The sequence below is a fragment of the Chiloscyllium plagiosum genome, unplaced genomic scaffold, assembly GCF_037043375.1.
Source record: "Chiloscyllium plagiosum isolate Xiang-an unplaced genomic scaffold, Cpla_swu_hap1 HiC_scaffold_17, whole genome shotgun sequence".
Taxonomy (NCBI): Eukaryota; Metazoa; Chordata; class Chondrichthyes; order Orectolobiformes; family Hemiscylliidae; genus Chiloscyllium; species Chiloscyllium plagiosum.
Window position 1 is genome coordinate 13,795,483 of NW_028270155.1, and position 25,627 is coordinate 13,821,109.

Consider the following 25,627-nt stretch of genomic DNA (forward strand, 5'->3'; position numbering starts at 1 on the left):
GGGGAGAGATTGGATTGACGGGGTCTGTATTCACTGCGATTTAGAGATTGAGTGGGCATCTTATTGAAATGTAAAACTCTGACAGGGCTAGAGAGACTGGATGTAGAGATGATATTCTCTGACCAGGACCTCAAAACAAGAGGTCACAGTCTCAAGATACTCAGTAGTGCATTTCAGACTAAGGTGAGGAGAACTTCCTTCACCAAGAGCTTGGAGAATCTGTGGAATTCTCTACCATAGAAGGCTATGAAGGTGAATTTACTGAATATATTTAAGAAATAAGTCGACAGATTTCTAGAAGCTAAAAGTGTCAAGGGGTACAGGGAGAGAGAGTGGGAATATGGTGTTGAGATGGAGGATCAGTCATGGCCATGTTGAATGGCAGAGTGGCTCAGTGGGCTATTTGGCTTGCCACCACAACAATATTTTATGTTTCTATGCATTTGTGTGGGAAGCAGGGAAGACAGAGGAAAGCTTTGGAAAGCTGGAAGAAATACAGAGATATACGAATAAGAAAAAAGTAAAATTTTGTGGATACTGGCACTCTGAAATATAAAAAACACCCAGAAAATTCTGGAACCACTCAGCAGCTCTCATTTATCTCTCCAACCTTCAGGCACTCTGCCTGTATTCCTGATGAAGGGCTTTTGCCCGAAACGTCGATTCTACTGCTCCTCGGATGCTGCCTGAACTGCTGTGCTTTCCCAGCACCACTAACCCAGAATCTGGTTTCCAGCATCTGCAGTTATTGTTTTTACCTTGCAGATCCAAACAGCACTACAGAGAGAAAAGCAGATGAAACAGTCCAGATTTTTAACCCGTTCAAAGCCCTGCTGGCACAGTGTTAACATCTGGCCTGCCATTTTATCAGGTTCTGATTGGTGGGCCCACAGAGATTAATTGCAGTAGTGGTATTTAGATTCAAGGGTAAATTTTAAGTCCTGCAAGAATGTAATTAGCCATGTTTAAAATCCAACGTTGCCTAACATTTTATGTTATAGGGAGAAGATGAAGGCCTAATAACACTCATTAAATTTGAATCCCTAAAGCTTTGCAGCTTAGTTTCTCATGGCTACAAATCTAACCTTTCATTACTCATAATGTGTCTAAATGGGCATTTAGAAGGAGAGAGCTTTGCCTTGAGAAACACTGAATATAAAATTTCCATTTAATTTGTTTCTGCTGAATGAGGTATCACCCTTTTCAACCAATTTTCTCCTCTTGTATCTTCTTCTCCGGGCGGCTAGAGAGTACTTAAAGCTGAATAAAACCTGAAAATGTTGGACGTATTCACCAGGTCACTACCCAACTGAGGAAAGAGAAACAGAGTTTTAGGTTGCTATCCTAATTTTCATTGGAACTGGAAAAGGTTTGAGTTTGAACTGTCTTTAAGTGATGATTGTTTTAAGTCTTTAAGGTGCTGGACTGGGTTGGATATGGTCAAAAATCACTTGACACCAGGTTATAGTTCAACGGATTTATTTGAAAACACTAGCTATTGGAGCGCCACTCCTTCATCAGGTGCTGTTGAGGCTCAAAGAAATCTAGACTCTCAATGGGAACAGATTCCCTTCCTGAACAATGACTCGAAATTGTAAATGTATCTCCAAACGTATTATATCTTTGAGGGATGATTGGCCTGGGCTTACAGATATGCTGTCCGGATCATTCCAATTCTAAAAATTATAGTTGGACTACATGGAGAAAAAAATAGAATCAAGTTATGTCACTGAGTAGGTGTCAGATATAAAACTTAACATTGAACTCATAAAGATGATTTCGGTGCTAACTCAGACAGATTCCCTGCTAGATTTTATAAAAACAAAATTCATAAACATCCCATGTTTCAGGAATTGATGCAGGTCTTTTTTCATTGCTTTTGTTTTCAGCCAATTTAGTCACTGCAACATCTGCTATTAAATTTGCATGTGCCCAGGAGCATCTCAGCATGTCTGGTGAACACAAACTTCAAAAACCACTCACTAAAAACAGCCAGGTTTTACTCGCTTTCATCACTTTTTACTCCCGTATTTCTTCTAGCCTCTGACTTCTTACTGTTCTCTCCCTATTTTTCCACCCACCTCTGGTCCAAGTCACAAATCAGGAGATTGTGCGGATTCTGTTTATTGTTCAAATTTAAGCAGGGCCCTGAGGATGAGCCCTAAAACCTGGGGCCTGTTTGTCTGAGAACCCCTGCCACCTCAGTTACCTTTACCATCAGGGCTGCCATCTCTTCAAAGAATAAGAACACAGCTTCCAAGAGCTACTAGCTAATCAGGAGCCTGATAGCTTTTTGGTCTCAGTGTCACCACTGGCCCTGCTGGTGACACCTGGAACTGTACCTAGCTGCAGTGGTGCAGTAATGAACAATACCCTTGTAACATGCTGAGTGGAGCGGTGAGGGTGGAGGTTTGTTGCTATAGGAACAGTCAGGCAAGCCTGGATAAGATAGGAGAATGAATGGTTGGTGCAAATGTTGCCACCAGAGTGCCCAATTAAGAATCCCTCACCAATTCCTCACAGAAACTGCCAGGGCACCTGGTGAAAGGTTGGTTGCATCAGGAAGAGGCTGTTATATGGTCACTCAAGTGGCTCATTTGTAGTCTTGGTAAGAGGCTATTTTACACCTTACCAGCTGCAGATAAAATACCCATCAATGAAAGAGGGAGGTAATGGTCTCGTGGAATTATCGCTGGACTGTTAACCCAGAGATCCAGGTAATGTTCTGGGGACCTGGGTTTGAATCCTGCCATGACAGATGATGGAATTTGAATTCAATAATAATCTGGAATTAAGAGTCTAATGATGACTGGGTATCGATTTTCAGGAAAACCCATCTGGTTCACTGCTGTATTTTAGGGAAATAAACTACCGTCCTTATCTTTTCTGGTCTACATGTGACTCCAGACCCACAGCAATATGGTTGACTCTCAGCTGCCTTAGGGATGGGCAATAATGCTGACCTAGCCAGTGATGCTCTCATCTTGAGAACGAATAAAAAAATGATGTGCTACCGACATCATTTTGCAAGCTCCCTGGAGTGCTGGCAATACCTTGCTCAGTGGCCATCCTTTTGCTTTTGATGATTCCTTTATGATTCTCAATAAGTAAATATTGCTAGCAATTTGTTGGTTATCCCTTCATTGTCCCTTGGCAAACTGGTGAGTCATCCTATTGAACTGCTGTGATCGATCCATTGTAAGGGAGGGATTTCCAGGATTTTGACCCAGCATTGATCATGGTGTCAGTTCAATTATTTGTAACAGTCTGAAAGTAATCATTGCAAGCAATTTGGTTCCATAATAGTAAGTACAATGCAAATAGAATAATATATATACCTGAACAATGATTGAGAATCGCATCAAGTCTTTCTGTTAGCTATACTTCATAATGACATAGTATCATCGATGCTTCCAATAAGGACTTCTAAGGATTTCCAGGGCTGGTGATGAGAACTCCACATACAACTGGTGTACTGCTTTTCCTCCACTAGAAAAAACTAGTAGCTGTAATAAAACTGACCAAGGAGATTCAATCTAATCTTTCAATGCAAAGATACTTCACTTGGTTTTTGCATTGACTACAGTACAGTAAGCAGTAGGGGGCGTCAGGACCTGAAACTTAATGAATTTAATTCCTGCAGTGGCCTATATTTGAGACAGTAAGACCATAACAACATAAGATGTAGAAACAGGAGTAGGCTGTTTGGCCCCTTGAGCTTGTTCTACTACTCAATAGGATCATGATTTGAAAAATATTCCTCACATTCACTTCCCTTGCCCTTTCCCCATAACCCATGATTCCCTGACTGATTAAGAACCTATTAATCTCAGCCTTATATTTTGTATACTTGTTAAAGTGGTTGCACAGATTCCTGCATGCTAAGCATCAAGATAGATGCTAAACATGTTGCAAGGGTATGTTATAATATCCAATATGGAATTTGCATAGAAAGCTCGGTAATATTATGATGATGTCATTGAGCTATTGGCCCTGAAACAAGAGTTCAAATCCCACCATATCGGTTTAAGAATTTAAATTGTACTAATTAAATAAATTTGGGATAAAGTTAATGGTGGAATGATGATAATATCATTGTTGAAACTTTATTGCTGGAACAGCACAGCAGGTCAGGCAGCATCCAGGGAACAGGAGATTCGACGTTTCGGGCACAGGCCCTTCTTCAGGAATGAGCAGAGAGTGTTCAGCAGGAGAAGATAAAAGGTAGGGAGGAGGGACTTGGAGGAGGGGCGTTGGAAATGTGATAGGTGGAAAGAGGTCAAGGTGAGGGTGATAGGTCGGAGTAGGATGGAGGCGGAGAGGTCAAGAAGAAGACTGCAGGTCAGGAAGGCAGTGCCGGGCTGGAGGGATTCGGCTGAGACAAGGTGGGGGGAGGGGGGATGGAGAAACTGGTGAAGTCCAAGTTCATCCCCTGTGGTTGGAGGGTTCCCAGTCGGAAGATAAGACGCTCCTCCTCCGACCGTCGCGTTGTTGTGGTTTGGCGGTGGATGAGTCCAATGACCTGCATATCCTCGGTGGAGTGGGAGGGGGAGTTGAAATGCTGTGCTACAGGGTGGTTGGGTTGGTTCGTCCGGGTGGCCCAGAGGTGCTCTCTGAATCGCTCCGCAAGTAGGCGGCCTGTCTCCCCAATATAGAGGAGGCATATCATTGGACTAGTGCACCAAAGACCCAGGTTAATGTTCTGATGACATTGGTTCAAATCCCACTGTGGAAACAGGAGGAATTTGAATCCAAGAATTAAAAAAAACTAAAAAACGACAGATGCTGGGAATCAGAAACAAAATCAGAAATTGCTGGAAAAGCTCAGCAGTTAAGACAGCCATCTGTAGAGCGAAAATAGAGTTAACGTTTCCAGTCCAGTGAACCTTCTTCAGTTATAGAATCATTGAGTCATACAGAATGCAAACAGACTCTTCGACCAACCAGTCCACACCAACCATATTCTCAAGCTAAAATAATCCCACTTTCCTGCTCTTGGCCCATATCCCTCCAACCCTTTCCTATTTATTAACGTATATAAATGTCTTTTAAATGTTGTGACTGTACCTACATCTACCACTTCCTCTGGCAGTTCATTCCACGTACAAACCACTCTCTAGGTTTAAAAAAAAGTTGCCCCCATGTTTTTTTTTAAAGATTTTCTCCTCTCACCTTGAAAAATATGTCCCCTAGTTTTGAACTTCCCCACCTTAGGGAGAAGATCTTAATCATTTTATCTATGCCCCTCATGATTTATAAACCTCAATACGCTACCCTTCAACCCCTTTGCTTCAGTGAAAAACATCCCAGCCCTTCCTGCCTGTTTTTATATACCAAACACTCCATTCCTGATAACATCCTGATAAATCTTTTCTGAACCCTTTCCAGTTTAATGATATCCTTCCAAAGCAGAGTAACCAGAACTGCACATAGTAATCCAGAAGAGGCCTCACCAGCATCCTGTATAACCTCAACATGATGTCCTGACTCCTATACTCAAAGGTCTGAACAATAAAAGCAAGCATGCTAAATACCTTCATAACCACCCTGTCTATTAATTCTGCTTTCTCTCTACAGATGCTGCCTGACCTGCCGAGTTTTCCAGCAATTACTGATTTTGTTCAATGAATAAATCTAGAACGATGAAGCAGGCTTCAGTGATTATGTGACTATGAAACCATCTTTGATAGTCATAAAATCTCATCTGGTTCACTAATGTTCATTAAGGAAGAAAATCTACTGACATTATCCAGCCAGACTGATATAAACTCCCAATTTCATAGCTTTTAACCTCCATTGTAATATCTTAGCAAGCTATTCAGTTGTACACAAGAAGACAGCTCACAAGTTATTTTTTGGGTCTGTAGATTGTGAAGGAACAAAAGTGGCCTTTAATAGAGTGATATGTACTTTTTGTCAGATGTGGGAGTTTAAGGAGAATTATATCTGTCATAAATGCTGTAGGCTGCAAATCTTATCAGATCGAATGGATCGGTTGGAGAGACAGTTAGAAACGATGAGGAATTTGCAACAGCAACAGTATGTGATGAATGGCAGTTATAGGAAGAGGGGAAAGTCTCAGATGCAGTCCCATAGATGGGTTAACTCCAGGAAAGATAAGAGGTAGGCAGGTGGGATATACCCATTTCAAACAGGTATGCTGTTTTGGAAAATGTAGGGGGTGATGGATTCTCAGGGGAACATAGCACGAACAGCCAAGTTTCTGGTATTGAGACTGGCTCTAATGCAACGAGGGGTACGTCGGGTTACAAGAGATTAATTGTGTTAGGCGATTCTCTAGTCCGAGGTACAGACAAAAGTTTCTGTGGCCAGCAGTGAAAAAGCAGAAATGTGTGTTGCTTCCCTGGTGCCAGGATCAAGGATGTCTCAGAGAGAGTGCAGAATGTTTTCCTGGGGGAGAGGGGCCAGCAAGAGGTCATTGTCCACATTGGAACCAATGGCATAGGAAGGGAAAAGGTTGAGAGTCTGAAGGGAGATTACAGAGAGTTAGGCAGAAATTTAAAAAGGAGGTTCTCGAGAGTAGTAATATCTATATTACTCCCGGTGCTACGAGCTAGTGAGGGCAGGAATAGGAGAATAGAGCAGATGAATGCATGGCTGAGGAGCTGGTGTATGGGAGAAGGATTCACATTTTTGGATCATTGGAATCTCTATTAGGGTAGAAGTGATCCGTACAGGAAGGACAGATTGCACCTAAATTGGAAGGGGACTAATATACTGGCAGGGAAATTTGCTTGAACTGCTCGGGAGGATTTAAACTAGTAAGGTGGGAGCATGGGACCCAGGGAGATAGTGAAGAAAGAGATCTGAGACTGGTACAGTTGAGAACAGAAGCGAGTCAAACAGTCAGGGCAGGCAGGGACAAGGTAGGACTAATAAATTAAACTGCATTTATTTCAATGCAAGGGGCCTAACAGGGAAGGCAGATGAACTCAGTGCATGGTTAGGAACATGGGACTGTGGGATATCATAGCAATTACAGAAACATGGCTCAGAGATGGACAGGACTGGCAGCTTAATGTTCCAGAATACAAATGCTACAGGAAGGATAGAAAGGGAGACAAGAGAGGTGGGGTGTGGCGATTTTGGTAAGGGATAGCATTACAGCTGTGCTGAGGGAGGATATCCCCAGAAATATTCCCAGAAGTTATTTGGGTAGAATTGAGAAATAGGAAAGGGATGATAACCTTATTGGGATTGTATTATAGACCCCCTAATAGTCAGAGGGAAATTGAGAAACAAACTTGTAAGGAGATCTCAGCTATCTGTAAGAATAATAGGGTGGTTATGGTAGGGGATCTTAACTTTCCAAACATAGAGTGGGGCTGCCATAGTGTTAAAGGTTTAGATGGAGAGTAATTTGTTAAGTGTGTACAAGACAATTTTCTGATTCAGTATGTGGATGTACCTACGAGAGAAGGTGCAAAACTTGACCTACTCTTGGGAAATAAGGCTGGGCAGGTGACTGAGGTGTCAGTGGGGGAGCACTTTGGGGCCAGCGACCATAATTCTGTTAGATTTAAAATAATGATGGAAAAGGATAGACCAGATCTAAAAGTTGAAGTTCTAAATTGGAGAAAGGCCAATTTTGGTGGTATTAGGCAAGAACTTTCGAAAGCTGATTGGAGGCAGATGTTCACAAGTGAAGGGACGACTGGAAAATGGTAAGCCTTCAGAAATGAGATAAGAATCCAGAGAAAGTATATTCCTGTCTGGGTGAAAGGGAAGGCTGGTAGGTATAGGGAATGCTGGATGACTAAAGAAATTGAGGGTTTGGTTAAGAAAAAGAAGGAAGCATATGTCAGGTATGGACAGAATAGATTGAGTAAATCCTTAGAAGAGTATAAAGGCAGCAGGAGTATACTTAAGAGGGAAATCAGGAGGGCAAAAAGGGGACATGAGATAGCTTTGGCAAATAGAATTAAGGAAAATCCAAAGAGTTTTAACAAATACATAAAGGGCAAAGGGGTAACTAGAGAGAGAATAGGGCCCCTCAAAGATCAGCAAGGCAGCCTTTGTTTGGAGCCGCAAAAAATGGAGGAGATACTAAATGAGTATTTTGCATCAGTATTTACTGTGGAAAAGGATATGGAAGATATCAACTGGAGGGAAATAGATGGTGACATCTTGTAAAATATCCATATTACAGAGGAAGAAGTACTGGATGTCTTGAAATGGGTAAAGGTGGATAAATCCCCAGGATCTGATCAGATGTAGCGTAGAACTCTGTGGGAAGCTAGAGAAGTGATTGCTGGGCCTCTTGCTGAGATATTTGTATCATCAATAGTCACAGGTGAGGTGCCGGAAGACTGGAGGTTGGTTAACGTGGTGCCACTGTTTAAGAAGGGTAGTAAGGACAAGCCAGGGACCTATAGACCAGTGAGCCTGACGTCAGTGGTGGGCAAGTTGTTGGAGGGAATCCTGAGGGACAGGATGTACATGTATTTGGAAAGGCAAGGACTGATTAGGAATAGTCAACATGGCTTTGTGTGTGGGAAATCATGTCTCACAAACTTGATTGGGTTTTTTGAAGAAGTAACAAAGAGGATTGATGAGGGCAGAGCGGTAGATGTGATCCATATGGACTTCAGTAATACATTCGACATGGGAGACTGATGAGCAAGGTTAGATCTCACGAAATACAGGGAGAACTAGCCATTTGGATACAGAACTGACTCAAAGGTAGAAGGCAGAGGGTGGTGATGGAGGGTTGTTTTTCAGACTGGAGGCCTGTGACCAGTGGAGTGCCACAAGGATCGGTGCTGGGTCCTCTACTTATTGTCATTTACATAAATGATTTGGATGCGAGGAAAAGAGGTACAGTTAGTAAGTTTGCAGATGACACCAATATTGGAGGTGAAGTGGACAGCGAAGAGGGTTACCTCAGATTACAACAGGATCTTGACCAGATGGGCCAATGGGCTGAGAGGTGGCAGATGGAGTTTAATTCAGATAAATGCGAGGTGCTGCATTTTGGGAAAGCAAATCTTAGCAGGACTTCGATTACTTAGTGTGGAAACAGGCCCTTCGGCCCAACCAGTCCACACTGACCCGCTGAAGCGCAACCCACCCCGACCCATTCCCCTACATTTATCCCTTCACCTAACACTACAGGCAATTTAGCGTGGCCAATTCACCTAACCTGCGCATTTTTGGACTGTGGTAGGAAACCGCAGACACTGGGAGAATGTGCAAACTCCACACAGTCAGTCGCCTGAGGTGGGAATTGAACCCGGGTCTCTGGCGCTGTGGGGCAGCAGTGCTAACCACTTATACAACTAATGGTAAGGTCCTAGGGAGTGTTGCTGAACAAAGAGACTCTGGAGTGCAGGTTCATAGGTCCTTGAAAGTGGAGTCGCAGGTAGATAGGATAGTGAAGAAGGCGTTTGGTATGCTTTCCTTTATTGGTCAGAGTATTGAGTACAGGAGTTGGGAGGTCATGTTGCGGCTGTACAGGACATTGGTTAGACCACTGTTGGAATATTGTGTGCAATTCTGGTCTCCTTCCTATTGGAAAGATGTTGTGAAACTTGAAAGGGTTCAGAAAAGATTTACAAGGATGTTGCCAAGGTTGGAGGATTTGAGCTATAGGGAGAGGCTGAATAGGCTGGGGCTGTTTTCCCTGGAGCATCGGAGGCTGAGGGGTGACCTTATAGAGGTTTACAAAATTATGAGGGGCATGGATAGGGTAAATAGACAAAGTCTTTTCCCTGGGATCGAGGAGTCCAGAACTAGAGGGCATAGATTTAGGGTGAGAGGGGAAAGATATAAAAGAGACCTAAGGGGCAACTTTTTCACGCAGCGGGTGGTACGTGTATGGAATGAGCTGCCAGAGGAAGTGGTGGAGGCTGGTACAATTGTCACATTTAAGAGGCATTTGGATGGGTATATGAATAGGAAGGGTTTGGAGGGCTATGGGCCGGTTGCTGGCAGGTGGGACTAGATTGGGTTGGGATATCTGGTCAGCATGGACGGGTTGGACCGAAGGGTCTGTTTGCATGCTGTACATCTCTATGACTCTATAACCAACTTTTCAAGGGCAATTGTGGGTGAGGAAAGACTCTTTCCCTAGCCAGCAATACCCCCATCGTGTGAATGAAGAAGAGATAAGGGAGATTGGGATGAGGGATAAGAGTTACAGCACCAGGGACCCGGGTTTGATTCCACCCATGGGCAATTGTCTGGGTTTAATTTGTACATTCTCCCTTTGTCTGCTTGCGCTTCCAATGGGTGCTGTGGTTTCCAGATGATGTGCAGTTTAGGTGGATTGCCCATGCTAAATTACCCATAATGATCAGGGATGTACACTAGGTGGGTTAGCTATAGGAAGTATGGAGTTCCAGGGATAGTGTTGTTGGGGTGGGTTGGAGTCTGATGCTCTTCAGAAGGTCAGTGTGGACACAATGGACCAGAAGGCCTGCTTCCATGCTGTAGGGATGCTATGATTCCGAGACTTGTTTAGGAAATAGTGGGTGGCATGGTGGCTAAGTGGTTAGCTCTGCTGCCTCACAGCACCAGGGTCCTGAGTTCGATTCCTGCCTGTCTGTGTGGAATTTGCACATTCTCCCCGTGTCTGCGTGGGTTTCCTCTGGGTGTTCTGGTTTCCTCCCACAATCCAAAGATGTGCAGGTCAGGTGAATTGACCATGCTAAGTTGCCCACAGTGTTAGGTGCGTTAGTCAGGGGTAAATATAGGGTCGGGGAATGGGTTTGGGTGGGTTCCCCTTCAGTGTGGACTTGTTGGGCCGAGGGGCCTGTTTCCACAGTGTAGAGAATCTAATCTAAAAAAACTGCTTGTAGATAAACCTAGGAAGGAAGGGATGAGAACACTGCATTTAATTCCAGGCTCCCAGGAAAGATGTAAAGACATTGGAGGAAATGCAGGAAGGATTTACCAGAATGGGTCCAGAGAAAAGAAACTTTGGTTATGCATTTGGATTGGAAAAGCTGAGTCTTTTTTTTTTTGAAGGGAAGTTTGATTCAGGTATTCAAAATTATGAAGAGTTTGGAGCGGATGGGGAGAAACTGTTCCCATTTGCTGGAAGGATTGAGCTGATGGGCAGACCCCGATTGAAGGAAAATAGTGAAAGTGCCAATGGTGACAAGAGAAAAATAGCTTTTATCATGCTGAGAGTGGTTAGGTTCTGAATTACACTGCCTGAGATTTGGTGGTTGCGGGGTGGGGGGGTGGAGGAGGAGAGATTTTGGGGGGGGGGTGGAGGGGTGTGAGCAGATTCAGTAGATTAGATTAGATTAGATTACATTACATTACAGTGTGGAAACAGGCCCTTCGGCCCAACAAGTCCACACCAACACGCCGAAGCGCAACCCACCCATACCCCTACATTTACCCCTTTAACCTAACACTACGGGCAATTTAGCATGGCCAATTCACCTGACCTGCACATCTTTGGACTGTGGGAGGAAACCGGAGGACCCGGAGGAAACCCACGCAGACACGGGGAGAATGTGCAAACTCCACACAGTCAGTCGCCTGAGTCGGGAATTGAACCTGGGTCTCTGGCGCTGTGAGGCAGCAGTGCTAACCACTGTGCCACTGTGCTGCCCACCGTGCCACCGTGCCGCCAGTAGAGGCAGTAAAGGAAGAATGTGCAGGATTACAGGGAGGAGGACTTGGAGAACTGCTCATGCCAGTACAGAAAAGACAGACCAAATGGCTGTAACCATTCTGTGTTTCTGAGAGTGGTGAGGAGTTTCGCAGTGTGATGCTCCTGTTTTCAGCTCCTACAGCAGATAATGTGATGATGAGGAGTGGGAGAAGCCTCATGTGGAATATGAACACTGGCAAAGGTCACTTAAGCCAATTGATGGATCTTCATGGTGCTGGAATGAAAAACCCAGATCCATGCTTATCTTTGCACAGAGCATCCATATGTTAACATTTTTATATACAATGTTGGATGTCCCTGATTTTATTTTATTTTGATATATATGTTCAGCTTATGAGGATGTATAAAGACTGACCTTTTCAGGTAATTGAACATTTTCCCCTGTGCTGAAAGTAATTGGCTCAGGTTGTGGATCAGAACAACAAACAATATTCAAGATAAATCAAAGGGGTATGGATGACGGAACAAGAAAGTAAAAATAGAGAGAGAGAGAAAAAGACAAGCTGCAAACTCTTGCCAGATCAGTCAACATCTGAAAGGACAGAATTTGTTATTTCTGCTTAATGCGCTTGTGAGGGCAGGAACAAGCAATGTGTCAAACTGCAAGTGTTTTGATCGATTAGCTCTTAGGATTGCACAGAAAAAAGCCACTTTGCCCAAGCATTCCATGTTGGTTTTTATGTTCGGCTTGGGTCTCCTGTCTCATCTATCAGAGTAACTCTCCATCCCCACCCTCCCTTTCACACCTACCAATTAAAGCACCCTCTGCCAACGGACATAGATGCTTTATCTATGGGAGCAGACATGTGGGTGAAGCTGGCATATCAGTGAGGTCACTTCTGAAGTGTAGTTGCTGTTGACATGTCAGGTGTAACTTTTTTTGAGCAGAGCAAGATCCCAGGAACACAGTGTGATCCTGGATGAATAATCTAGTTTTATGAATCAGCTAAAGAATGCGTTTTGTGCTGAAAACTGGGGAGCATACTGCTGCGCTTCTTCAGAGCAGAGGTGTAGATCCTTCCGTAGCCACCTGAGAGGGATTTGGGTTAACAGCTGATTTGAAGAACTCACCTTCATCAGTGCAGCATTCCCTCAGTACTGAACTGGGAATGTCAGCTCAGATTTTGTGCTCAAGTTACTGGGGTAGGGCATAATTTCTTTTTATTTCAAATATTCTTTAAAAAATATACATACGTACAAAGTCACTAAAGTAGTTCGGTTCTTTACAGTAGCTCATGACAAAAACAATGAAACACTGGAGTTTGACTCTATCTGTCAAACAAACCAAAGACATTTCTTGATTGTGCAAGACTATATTTCCATGCATTGATGAAGGATCTGATAACTGAATGGACCCCCATTTAACTTCCGCAGAAAGAGCTCAGATGGTGGTCTTTCCCCACTGTTTCTTGGCATTAGCTGCCCCAAGTTTTAATGCGACCCTCAGTACATAGACCCAGACCTTGGGATGTGCCAGTCTGAAACATTCACTCAGGGTCAACCCCTTGCTCTGAAAGACCAACAAGTTTCATGCAAATCAAAGAGTGTCTTTCATTGCGTTGATGGACCTCCATGCACAGTTGGTGTTGGAGCTAGTTCACCAGGATAGGCAGTGGATATAGTTCCTAACAAGGCATTCACATTCCGGCTCAGGAATGGTAATTGGGTACCAATTAAAACTTTAAAAATATGTCCTGTCACTAATCTGTGGGATGTGGGTGGCAGCTAATTACTGAACTCCTCTCCTGGGGTAAATTCATTTCTTTGAAAGTGTCTGTACATCTATTTGTTAAGCCACTGTCAGATGTTGAAGCTGAGACCTGGTTTAATTGTGATTACTGCAGGGCCAGGCTGTTGCTCAGCTTTGCTCCACTATTCCAGATGTGACTGTGTTTGGAACAGCCTCCTCCTTTAAGCACGAAGCTATCAAGGATTCCATCACTCATCTCATTGACCGGAATGCAGATTATGTGCAGGATGTGAAAAGGTAAGACAGACCAAGGTAAGGAGCTTGAATGATTAGCACTGGACTCTCAGCAACAGGAGAGAACTCTACTCCTTTCATAGTGGTGGCATTGTGGTAATATCAGAGGACAGGCAATTCAGAACCTCAGGCTAAAACTGTGGATTCAAGGGCTTGCATTGCACTATGAAAGTTAGTAAAAATCTGGGATCTAATGGTGACTACACAATCACCGCCAACTATCATTAAAAACCCATCTGACTCACTAATGTTCTTTAGAGAAAGAAATCTGCCACCTTTACCTGGTCTGGTCTCCATGTGATTTCAGACCCACAGTGATGTCGTTGACTTTTAAGTGCCCTCTTGGCAATTAGGGATGGGCAGTAAATGCTGGCCAAGCCAGTGATGCCCATATCCCATGAGCAATTTTTAAAAAATTATTGTCAAGTCTGATTTTTCAGGCAATAGAAGGGACTAAGATGACCGTTGAACTGAAGAAGTGCACACTGGCTTCGATCATGTTTCATCTGGGGCTTATGTTTGTCTGACAGTGAACACAAAGGGTTTCTGGATGTTTAAGGTGTAATTAGGTAAGTGTAGAAGGAAGGATGGGGATGAAGAGTTATTCTGATAGATGAGGCTGGAGACAAGAGCGGGACATAAAAACCAACATGGAATATTTGGGCAAAATGGCCTTTCTCTGTGCCACATATCCTACATATGAGCTAATCAATCAAAACATTTACATTTTGACACAGTAAGTGGAGAGAGGAAGATAATGAAGCTTTTATTTCTAACCTGTACACACTCTTGTTCTGCCATTCTCACATTTCAATCACTTAATCCACTCTATCAATATCCTTTCTCCCCAAGAATTCCAACCCCCCACATCACCACCATTACATAAATGCTGACCCCTCCACACTTCACTTCAGCTCTGATGAAGAGTCATCTGGACTTGAAACGTTAGCTTGCTGTCTCTCCAAGGATACTGCCTGACCCACTGTGATTTCCAGCATTCTTTGTTTTCTGTACACTCTTTATGAGTGATATTCTTGGGATGAGTTTCTGTGTTCATTTGAGTTAAGAATTGACATTTGCTAGAGAATAGGATTTAGAGTCCTAGAGATATACAGCACAGAAGCAAACCCTTCGGTTCAATTCATCCATGCTGACCAGATATCCTAAATTAATCTAATCGCATTTGCCAGCATTTGGCCCATATTGTTCGAAACCCTTCCTATTCATATACCCATCCAGATGCCTTTTAAATGTTGTAATTGTACCAGCTTACCACTTCTTCTGGCAGCTCATTCCATTACACACACCACCCTCTACGTTTAAAGGTCCTATATTTTTTTCCTCTCACCATAAACATATGCTTTCTTGTTTTGGGCTCCCCTATCCTTGGGGAAAAAAAACCTTGTCTTTTTATCCTATTGATGCCCTTCATGATTGTATAAACCTTTATAAAACCACCCCTTAGCCTCTGATGCTCCAGGGAAAATAGCCCCAGCCTACTCAGCCTCTCCCTCTAGCTCAAACCATCCAACCCTGGCAACATTCTTGTAAATCTTTCCTGCACCTTTTAAAATTTAACTACATCTTTCTTATAGTAGATTTATTGTTTGATTTAGAAATCCAAGACCAGGTTTCAGACTGAAATAAAACAAAGAACTGTGGATGCTGGAAATTTGAAATGAAAACAGAAAGTGTTGGAGAAACTCAGTGGGTCTGGCACCATCTGAGGAGAGAGAAACACAGTTAATGCTTTAAGTCCAGTAATCTTCTGTTACTGAACGCGAAATATTAATTCTGCTTTCTCTCCACAGATGCTGCCAGGCCGACCGAGTTTCTCCAGCAATTTCTGTTTTTGTTTGTGGCAGACTTTCAGAATTGGCAGAATGTAGTGGAGAAGCCTCTTTTTCCATACCCCGCACAATTTTTATCCCGAGTTAAAAATGCCACAACTTTGCGGCTGTTTTTAATGCAAAGAGATGGGACTAATTAATTCCACTGTATTCATTTTGACGGTGAGCTAATTGGTGGAAGTCAGCATAGTATCCTTTAGGGGAGTAGGATATCTCAGACATTGGTTTCTGGATTTCAGCTGACATAAATATTTACTGAACGAAAGAAAAACCCGAAGAACTGTGGATGCTAGAAATCTGAAACAAAAACACAAATTGCTGCAGTAACTCAACAGACCTTGCAGTGTCTCTCTCGAGAGAAACATTTCAGGTCCAGAGACCTTGCTTCAGAACACATGCAGTCAGACCTGCTGAGTTTTTCCAGCAATTTCTGTTTTTGTTACAAATATTTACAGTTTGATTTACTGCAACGCAGCAGTTTTGTTGATTTCACCAGCATTCCTCATGCAATATCCGGCCCAATATACTTCCAGTAAATTCACAGATTTGCTGTTGTAGTTTCACTTGCTAAAGAAGTCAACTTGAAAGGGAAAAATAGTTCAATAAAATTCTGATGGGAATACTCCAGCGTTGTAACTATGCTGATGAAAAAAGCAATCCGAGAATATGGGTGGAAGAAAATTCAATGTAAACGATTGAACATATCAAAGCAAGCTCTGAGGAATGCATTCATTCCAAATATTGCAATCAGTTGTTCCCTGGGTAACTCTTCACTTGCATCAACCCCTGCACCTTAACAGTACTATCATCCAGTCATCTGTGTCTGTGGCATGTTTTGCACTCAGTTACTTTGAAGATAAGCTGGGAATCTCTGCATTGCTTTGATTGGAGACTGTCTGTAAATCTTTGAGGTGATGCTGCAACATGCCAGAAATGTTGAATTTTGATCTGCATGCAAGTTCCCAAGGATACAAACTATATTTCAATCTATTTGTAAGAAGTAGAAATTTGCCAGAGGGATCTAGTAACGTGGTTGATTGAAGAGGCAACTGGCAAAGGGATTAAAGAGAAATAATACAACGAGAGTGGGATAGAAGACATAAATGTAACAGAGAATACAGGTCGTTCTGCTATAAAGTGCATTTTGTTTATGTAAATTCGCTGTAACGCAATTGACAAACTGGGGCAATGTTCCTAAAATGTGAACTTTTAAACTGTGTGTTGATTTAATGCAATTATATCACCAACACTTTAAGCGCTGTTTCTAAAGCACAATTCTTCTATAATGTGGGGTTGCACAAGAACAAAACCATTGCGTTACAGAAGAACTGTTTGTAGTATTGAGTGGGTGGGGAGGGGGGAGATGGAAGAGAGAAAGAACAATGAAGGAATAAGACCATAAGACAGAGGAGTGGAAGCAAGGCCATTCAGCCCATCGAGTCCCTCCGCCATTTAATCGTGGCTGATGGGCATTTCAATTCCATTTACCTGATCTCTCCCCGTAGCCCTTAAATTTGTGATCTCACAAGGAATTATCAATCTCTGCCTTGAAGACACCCAATGTCCTGGCTTCCACTGTGCTCCACGGCAATGAATTCCACAGGCCCACCACTCTCTGGCTGAAGAAATGTCTGCTCATTTCCATTCTAAATTGACCCCTCTAATTTTAAGGCTGTGCCCATGGCTCCTTGTCTCCCCACCTAACAGAAACAACTTCCCAGCGTCCACCCTTTTTAAGCCATGCATTATCTTCTAAGTTTCTATTAGATCTCCCCTCACCCTTCTAAACTCTAATGAATACAATCCCAGGATCCTCAGCCATTCATCATATTGTTTGACCTACCATTCCAGGGATCATCTGTGTGAATCTCTGCTGGACACACTCCAGTGCCACTATGTCCTTCCTGAGGTGTGGGGCCCAAAACTGGACACAGTATTCTAAATGGGACCTAATTAGAGCTTTATAAAGTCTCAGAAGCATGTCCCTACTTTTATATTCCAACCCTCTAGAGATAAATGACAACGTTATATTTATTTTCTTAATCACGGACTCAATCTGCAAATCAACCTCAGCCTCTTCCCTCAGAATTCTAGGATGTAGCCCATCAGGGCCAGGAGATTTATTGATCTTTTTAGACCTTTTAGCTTTTCTAGCACTTTCTGTTTTGTAATGGCTACCGTACTCAACTCTGTCCCCTGATTCTTCTTAATTGTTGGGAGACTACTCACGTCTTCCACTGTGAAGACTGACACAAAGTACTTATTAAGTTCTTCAGCTATTTCCTAATCTCCCAGCACTAACCTTACAGTATCAATTTGGAGTGGCCCAATTTCTATTTTTGCCTCTCATTTGTTTCTTATGTATTAAAATAAACTTTTACTATCATTTCTAATATGACTGGCTAGCTGACCTTCATACTTGATCCTCTCCTTCCTTATTTCTCTCTTTATTATCCTCTGTTTGTTTTTGTAGTCTTCCCAATCTTCTGATTTCCCAGTGCTCTTGGCCACTTTATAGGCTCTTTTTTTTTTTGATACATTTCCTGACTTCTTTTGTCAGCCATGGCTGTCTAATCCCTCCCTGGATAATCTATCTTTTCGTTGGGATGAACCTCTGTATTGTGTCCTCAGTTCGACCCAGAAACTCCTGCCATTATTGCTCTACTGTCTTCCTCACTGGGCTCTGCTTCCAGTCAATTTTCGTCAGTTCCTCTCTCATGCCCCTGTAATTACCTTTATTTACATCCAATTTTGCCTTTTCTCTTTCAAACTGCAGACTGAACTCTACTGTATTATGATCGCTGCCTCCTAAGTGTTCCTAGATGAGATGAGGAGAAATTTCTTCACGCAAAGAATAGTGAACCTCGGGAATTCTCTGCAACTGGTCAAGGCCAAAACATTAAATGTTTTCAAGAAAGTGTTAAATATAGTTTTCAGGGCTAAAGGATTCAAAGTGTTTTGGGAAAAAGCAGGAACTGGGCAATGAGTTGGATGATCAGCCATGATTGCATTGAATGGTGAGCATGCTTGAAGGGCTGAATGGCCTACCCCGCCCCAATCTCGATGTTCCCATGGCATTCACAGTTGGGATTTTGGAGAGGTTGAGAGGAAAAGATAAAAAGCTGGAAACTTGAAGTCCAAGTTTTCAATCAAGTTTTGAATCACCTCTCCAAATCTTACTGTCTTGACATCCATTTCTCTGTGAGGAATACTTTGGGATTTTTCAATAATAATGTCAACAATAGCAACAACAGTTACTTGAATTTATTTGCAACTATAATGTCCCTAGGTACTTCCCTGAAGTGTTGTCGGATGCAGCTCAAAAGAAGGAAAAAGATATTAGAAGTGAGCAAGTAAAAAACGCTGATCCATGTTTTAAAGATGGGACTTTATAATATGGGACCTAGACAGCCAAAGGTTTGACCACCAATAGTGAAACAAAGGGAATCTGTAGTCCCCAAGAGGACCAAGTTGGAGGAATAAAGTCATCTTTGAGGTTTCTAGGATTGGAGGAGATGTTCTATTGGATGAGGCCATGGAAAGCTGTAAACAACATGAAGATAAAAATTTTACATTTGGCATTGGTGAATCAAGAGATGTCCGAGGCAGGTTTTTCCACATAAAGGGTAGTGAGTGGCTGGAATGTGCTACCAGAGGTGGTGGTGGAAGCAGACACAATACCAGCATTCAAGAAGCACCTGGGCGAATATATGAATAGGAAGGGAATAGAGGGATCTGAATCCTGTAAATTAACACAGTTTTTAAAATGGAAGGCAAAATGTGTCACCCACAGGCTTGGAGGTCTGAAAGGCCTTTTCCTGTGCTGTATTGTTCTTTGTTCAATCATGGGGATGCTGGGTGAGGTCGTTGTTTTGGGTTATGACATTGGGTTAAGGGATCTGGATGAGCTAATGATGGGGGAGGATGGCCAGCAGGTCATTGAAATTATTGAGTTTGTTTGTGACAAAGGCTGAGTGAGATTCCAGCAGAAGATAGACTGGGGCAGGAATAGAGTCAGTTAACAAAGGAGGTGGACGTTGGTATTAGTGAGATTATGAGTTTGGAAGCTCAGATTGCCATTAAGGTTACAAAATGTCTGATCTAGCTGGATTCACAGTTTCGAGAACAAATATTACTGGTGCTTAACATGCAAATAAAATATAATAAATGAACAAACTTCTAGCTCAGAGATATTGACACTACCCATTGCACTATAACAACTTTTATTTTGTTTCCACAGCAAAGTTCTTCACTTCGCTCTGGTTTCCTTTTTCCTTTGGTACTTTATCCCATCCTGCTTTGTCCCATGTCAACATTTCCAATTTCTCATTTAGTAATGTCCTCTCCTCCACTGACTCAAGTGCCCAGAACTCCCTTCTTTCCTGGAACTCTGTCTGCTTTGCACCACCTAATGCTCCGTTCCCTCTACTCCTGTCCTCTCAATTTTCTTACTCGACCCCTTCCTTATTCTCTTTTCCATGAGCAATCTTATTTGTTTCCCATCTCACCCTCCCTAACCCATCCCCTCTGGCTAGCAAAGTACTTGCAACTCAGATGCCAACCATTTGGCCCAACAACACTGTCACAAGTCTACACTTCCTTCTACCTTTCTTCACCTGACCACATTGACATATTCTTCAAATCTTTTCCTTCCTGCACTTACGTAGCTTCTCATTAAATACACTTCTGCTGTTTGCTATGACTACTCTTTGATTCATTCTCATGACTCTCTGATAGAGATGTTTCTCGTGAATTCCCAATGGATCAGTCACCTATCATACTTATTTTGGTGAAAAATTCTTTTTGTCTACGTTATCAAATCCTTTTATAATCTTGAAGCCCTCTACTGAGATCATCCCTTGGTTGAATCTCAAAGTAGCTGAAGATTCCAGGACAATGAGGCACGGTGAGGTTAGCCCCTGGCCTCAGTTCCCTCCCCCATCATCACTGGGAGCTCATTCTTCATCTGACACATATAAAAGATTAGATTCCCTACAGTATGGAAACAGGCCCTTTGGCCCAACAAGTCCATACCAACCCTCGAAAGATTAACCCACCCAGACCCCAAACCGATACTTACCCCTGATTAATGCACATAACACTATGGGCAATATAGCATGGCCAATTCACCTGGCCTGTACATCTTTGGATTGTGGGAGGAAACCGGAGCACCCGGAGGAAATCCACGCAGACATCGGGAGAACATGCAAACTCCACACAGACAGTTGCCCAAGGTGGGAATCAAACCCGGGTCCCTGGCACTGTGAGGCAATAGTGCTAACCACTGAGCCACTGTGCCACCCTGGCAACGGTGATGGCTGTCCCTGTGTCAATGACATTCCCTGGACCACAGATGATGACAGCTTGAGATACATAATAAAAGTTGAGGAGTGTGGTTCCGGATAAGCACAACCTGTCAGGCTGCATCCGAGGAGCAGGAAAATTGATGTTTCAAGCATAATCTCTTCATCAGGAATGAAGCTTGTGGCCCAAGGGGGCTGAGAGATAAATAGGAGGGGGGTGGGGCTGGGGAGAAAGTATCTGAGAATGCGATAGGTAGATGAAGTTGGGGGTGAAGGTGCTAGGTTGGAGAGGAGGGTGGAGCGGATAAGTAGGAAAGAAGATGGACAGGTAGGACGGGTCATGAGGATGGTAGCAAGTTGGAAAGCTGGATCTGGGATAAGGTGGGAGGGAGGGGAAATGAGGAAACTGGTGAGATCCATATTGATCCCGTGTGGCTGGAAGGTCCCAAGGTGGAAGATGAGGCGTTCTTCCTCCAGGTGTCAGGTGGTTAGGGTTTGACGTGGAGGAGGCCCAGGACTTGCATGTCTTTGGCGGAGTGGGGGTGTAGTTAAAGTATTCAGCTATGTGTTTCATGCGTGTGTCCTGGAGATGTACTCTGAAACGTTCCATGAAACAACCTGACCGCCCCATGATACCCTGATCTCCAGCATCTGCAGTCCTCACTTTCTCCTATATGTAGTAAAAGGCCTGTTCACAGTACATCCTCCCCACCCCCATTACCTGCTATCCAACAGTGACCTGTTGTGGTCTCGAGCAAGGCTTTCAGTGGAACATTGCCTCCAATCATCAGGGTGCTTCTGCCCCTTTAATATTCCATAGCTACTTTCATATTCCATCGGATTCGCTTCTGTCAGGAACATTAAAGGGGTTCCCAAATTTTCTGATAAACCCCATCTTGTAGAAATGTGTTAGAGTTGAGGTGAACTTAGAGGTCTTTGCAAATATCCAATCCATACCTAGCCTCACCCCATGAAGAAGAAACAAAAGCAGAAACTGCTGGCAAATCTCAGCAGGAGATTGGGGCAGCATGGTAGCTCAGTGGTTAGCACTGCTGCCTCACAGCGCCAGAGACCTGGGTTCAATTCCAGCTTCAGTCAACTGTCTGTATGTAGTGTGTACATTCTCACTCTGTCTCCGTGGGTTTCCTCCGGCTGCTTTGGTTTCCTCCCCTAATCCAAAGGGGCCATGCTAAATTGCTCATAGTGTTGAGGGATGTGTAGGTTAGGTGTATTAGTCAGCAGTAAATGTAGAGCAATAGAGTCTGGGTGGGTTTCTCTTCGGAGGGTCGGTGTAGACTTGTTGGGCCAAGGGCCTGCTTTCACACTGTAGGGATTTTATATATAATAGGACTGGCAGCATCTGTGGAGAGAAATCACAGTTAACATTTTGGGTCCAGTGATACTTCTCCAGCATCTTTCTTTGCTGGACCAAAGCATTAACTCTGATTTCTCTCTATGGATGCTGCCAGACCTGCTGAGATTTGCCAGCAACTTCTGTTTTTACTTCAGGTTTCCAGCATCCACAGTTCATAGAGGCGAACCCTGCAGCAGATGTCCAGACCTGTTGTATATTGTGTATTGTCAATAAGGATCGAAGGAACTAATTAGCCAGGAACCACTTGTGGCTTTTTAAAAAATTCTCTTATGGGATGTGGGTGACACTGGCTGGGCCAGCATTTATTGTCCGTCCCTAGTTGCCCTTGAGAAGGTGGTGTTGAACTGCCATCTTGAACCGCTGCAGTCCAGGTTGACCCACAATGCCTCTAGGGAGGGAATTCCAGAACTTTGACCCAGCAGCAATGAAGGAATGGTGATGTATTTCCAAGTCAGAATAGTGAGTGGCTTGGGGGGATCTTGCAGGTGGTGGTGTTTGTATTCATTTGCTGCCCTTGTCCTTCTACATGGAAGTAGTCGTGGGTTTGGAAAGCACAGTCTAAGGATTTTTGCAGTGCATCTTGTATATAGTATGCACTGCTGCTACAGAGAATTGGTGGTGGAGGGAATGGTTGCTTGTGGATGTGCTGCCAATCAAGTGGGCTACGTTGTCCTGGATGGTGTCAAGCTTCTTATTGTTGGAGCTGCTCCATTCAGCCAAGTGGGAAGTATTCCATCACACCCGTGACTTGTGCCTTGTAAATGATGGACAGGCTCTGGGAATTTTGGACGTGAATAACTTCCCAGAGTATTCTGAGCCCTTGACTTGCTCTTGTAGCCACTGTGTTATTGTGGTGAGTCCATTTGAGTTTCTGGTCAATGGTAATCCCCAGGATGTATGGCATTGTATGTGTAAATGTTTCAGTGGGCAACATTCACAGCCACATTGAAGAGTGACTGACTGTGTCATATGACATTGACCTAAGCAGTTGTCATTCAGCAGGGGAAGTTTTTACTAAATGTATAAAATTCCAGTAGGACTAGATAGTAAACAAAGGAAGGATGTTCCTCATGACCCGAGGGCCCCAAACCAGGGGTCACAGTGTAAAAATGTGAGATAGACCATTTAGAACTAAGATGAGGATAAATTTCTTCACCCAAAACGTTATGAGACTGTGGAATTCTTATACCTGCCACTAAGAGCGATTGAGACCAAACGTTGAATACTTCCAGGATGGAGTTAGATATAGTTCTTGGGACTCAAAGGATCAAGGGGTATGGAGAAAAAGGGGCAACAGTGTACTGATTTGAATGATGGGCCTAGATTGTATTGGATGGTGGAACAGGCTCGAAGGGCTGAATTGCCTACTCCTGTTTTTTTTTCCTATGTTTCTAAGAGCTGTAACCTTTACAAGCCTAAAATGTCATTATTTCAAACATCCAACAACCAAATGATAGCCAAAAAAACACCAGCCAAATAATGAAGCACGTCCTTGAGTATTTAAGGCAGAGCTTCCACTGTCAAGCAAACGGATTGAAAGATGTTGTTTAAGAAAACTTGGACGTTCTCCATAAATGAACAAAATAAATCCCAGTCACTCGGCAGCGACCAGGAAAACAGATGTTCCAGGGTTGTGGGCTGCAATATCTTTCACCTCAGGGATGTTTGTTTTAAACTTTCATCAAGGCAGATAGGCTAATTCGATGTCTTTTAAGAAACTTTGCTGCAACAAATTAAAGCAATTTCAGAACCATTCTCAACTCAGCTTAAAAGTGGTCTCAAATTGGACATTATCTTGTGTTTATTAAAGAATCTCACTTTGTCAGCATTATGCTGGCTAAATAATAAATGAAAAAGAGACACTGGATAATTGATTCATAATATAATCATTAGGGAAATACTTCATGATATTCATGAGTATTAGTGAGTAACTGGAACGTATCAAGATTTCTTGTGACTGTTTTAATAGCAACAAGACATGATGGGATACCTAAAGCCCAATCTGCCAAATTTCCTTAAAACTTTAATTACTCTTATTTTAATTCTTTAGCTCCTTTATTCTCTCACTTTGTTCCTTCTAGTGCTCTGTTCTTTCTCTTCCTTCTCAGTTCCCTTCCCCCTTCTTTCCTTTCTGCTTCTATATCTCCTTCCTTCCTTTCTAAATCTCTCCCACTTTCCTCTTGCCTTTCCTGGTGTCTCTGTTTTCCTGACTCACCCTGCTCTTTGTTAATCCAGCTCTGATTAATTCACCGTATCTAAACACATGCACACAGCAAGTTTGAAGAAGACTGTGTGTTTCACTCAGATGAAAGTTCCTACCTTAGTGTATGTTTTCCTGTTTTTTCTTCATTCACCTAGACTTAGAAGGTTCCCATATCTCGTGACACAAGAGGCAGACATAGCAGATGCATATGTTTGCTCGTTCTTCCAGGAGCAGGTCACCGGTCTGTTACCAGAAGCTATATTTCAGGGATGTCACTCTGCAGGAGAAAGTGAGGACTGCAGATGCTAGAGATGAGAGTCAAAGAGTGTGATGCAGGAAAAGCACAGCCAGTCAGGCAGCATCCGAGGAGCAGAAGAGTCAACGTTTTGGGCATAAGCTCTTCATCAGGATTCATTCTGCATCAAGCATACCATGCCAGGAGACTCTCAAACTCTTACTGTCTGCCAAGCACATTGGAAGGATATAAAGGCTGATAATCAACCTTTTTTGTTGCATTGTGAATACACGTTGTGTTCCCATCAAATACATGAGTGCAACTCAAACTTGAAACTCTAACCTCTGGTTCAGAGCCATTGTCGCTACCTACTGCACTAGGAGAATTTGCATCTTGTTTCATCACTTCCCTTCAGCTTTCCCTTTCCTTTCGTCCCTCGCCCCAACACGCTTTGTCTCAGGTCAATTTTTCCAACCACCCATTTAGTACAGTCTTCCCCTCCACTTACCCAATTTCCCAGTCCTAATTTTTTGTTCTCATTTGGCCTACTTTTGCTGTTATGTAGAAAAAGACAATGTGGTTGAGGAGAATACTGAGATAGAGGCTACTGGTCTAGATAGGATTGAGGTTCACAAAGAGGAGTTGTTAGCAATTCTAGAAAGTGTGAAAATAGATAAGTCCCCTGGGCCGGATGGGGTTTATCCTAAGGTTCTCTGGGAAGCCAGTGAGGAGATTGATGAGCCCTATCTTTTGATTTTATGTTGTCATTGTCTACAGGAATAGTACCAGAAGCCTGGAGGATCGCGAATGTTCCCTTGTTCAAGAAGGGGAATAGAGACAACTCGGGTAACGAGCGAGCCTTAATTCGGTTGTGGGTAAAGTGTTGGAAAGGATTATAGGAGATAGGATTTATAATCATCTAGAGAGGAATAAGTTGATTAGGGGTAGTCAACATGAGGAGAGGTCATGCCACACAAACCTTATTGAGTTCTTTGAGAAGGTGACCAAACAGGTAGATGAGGGTAAA

The 25,627-nt window shown here is 43.1% G+C and overlaps 1 protein-coding gene across 1 annotated transcript in view; it reads left to right on the forward strand.

Annotated features, from left to right (window-relative positions):
* The window catches only part of vat1l (vesicle amine transport 1-like), a 198,307-nt gene that overhangs the window by 48,079 nt on the left and 124,601 nt on the right, over nucleotides 1–25,627 (forward strand). The window contains exon 4 of the mRNA XM_043706556.2: nucleotides 13,495–13,637. Coding sequence (XP_043562491.1) covers nucleotides 13,495–13,637 — 143 coding nt within the window. The remainder of the gene's footprint in view (nucleotides 1–13,494; nucleotides 13,638–25,627) is intronic.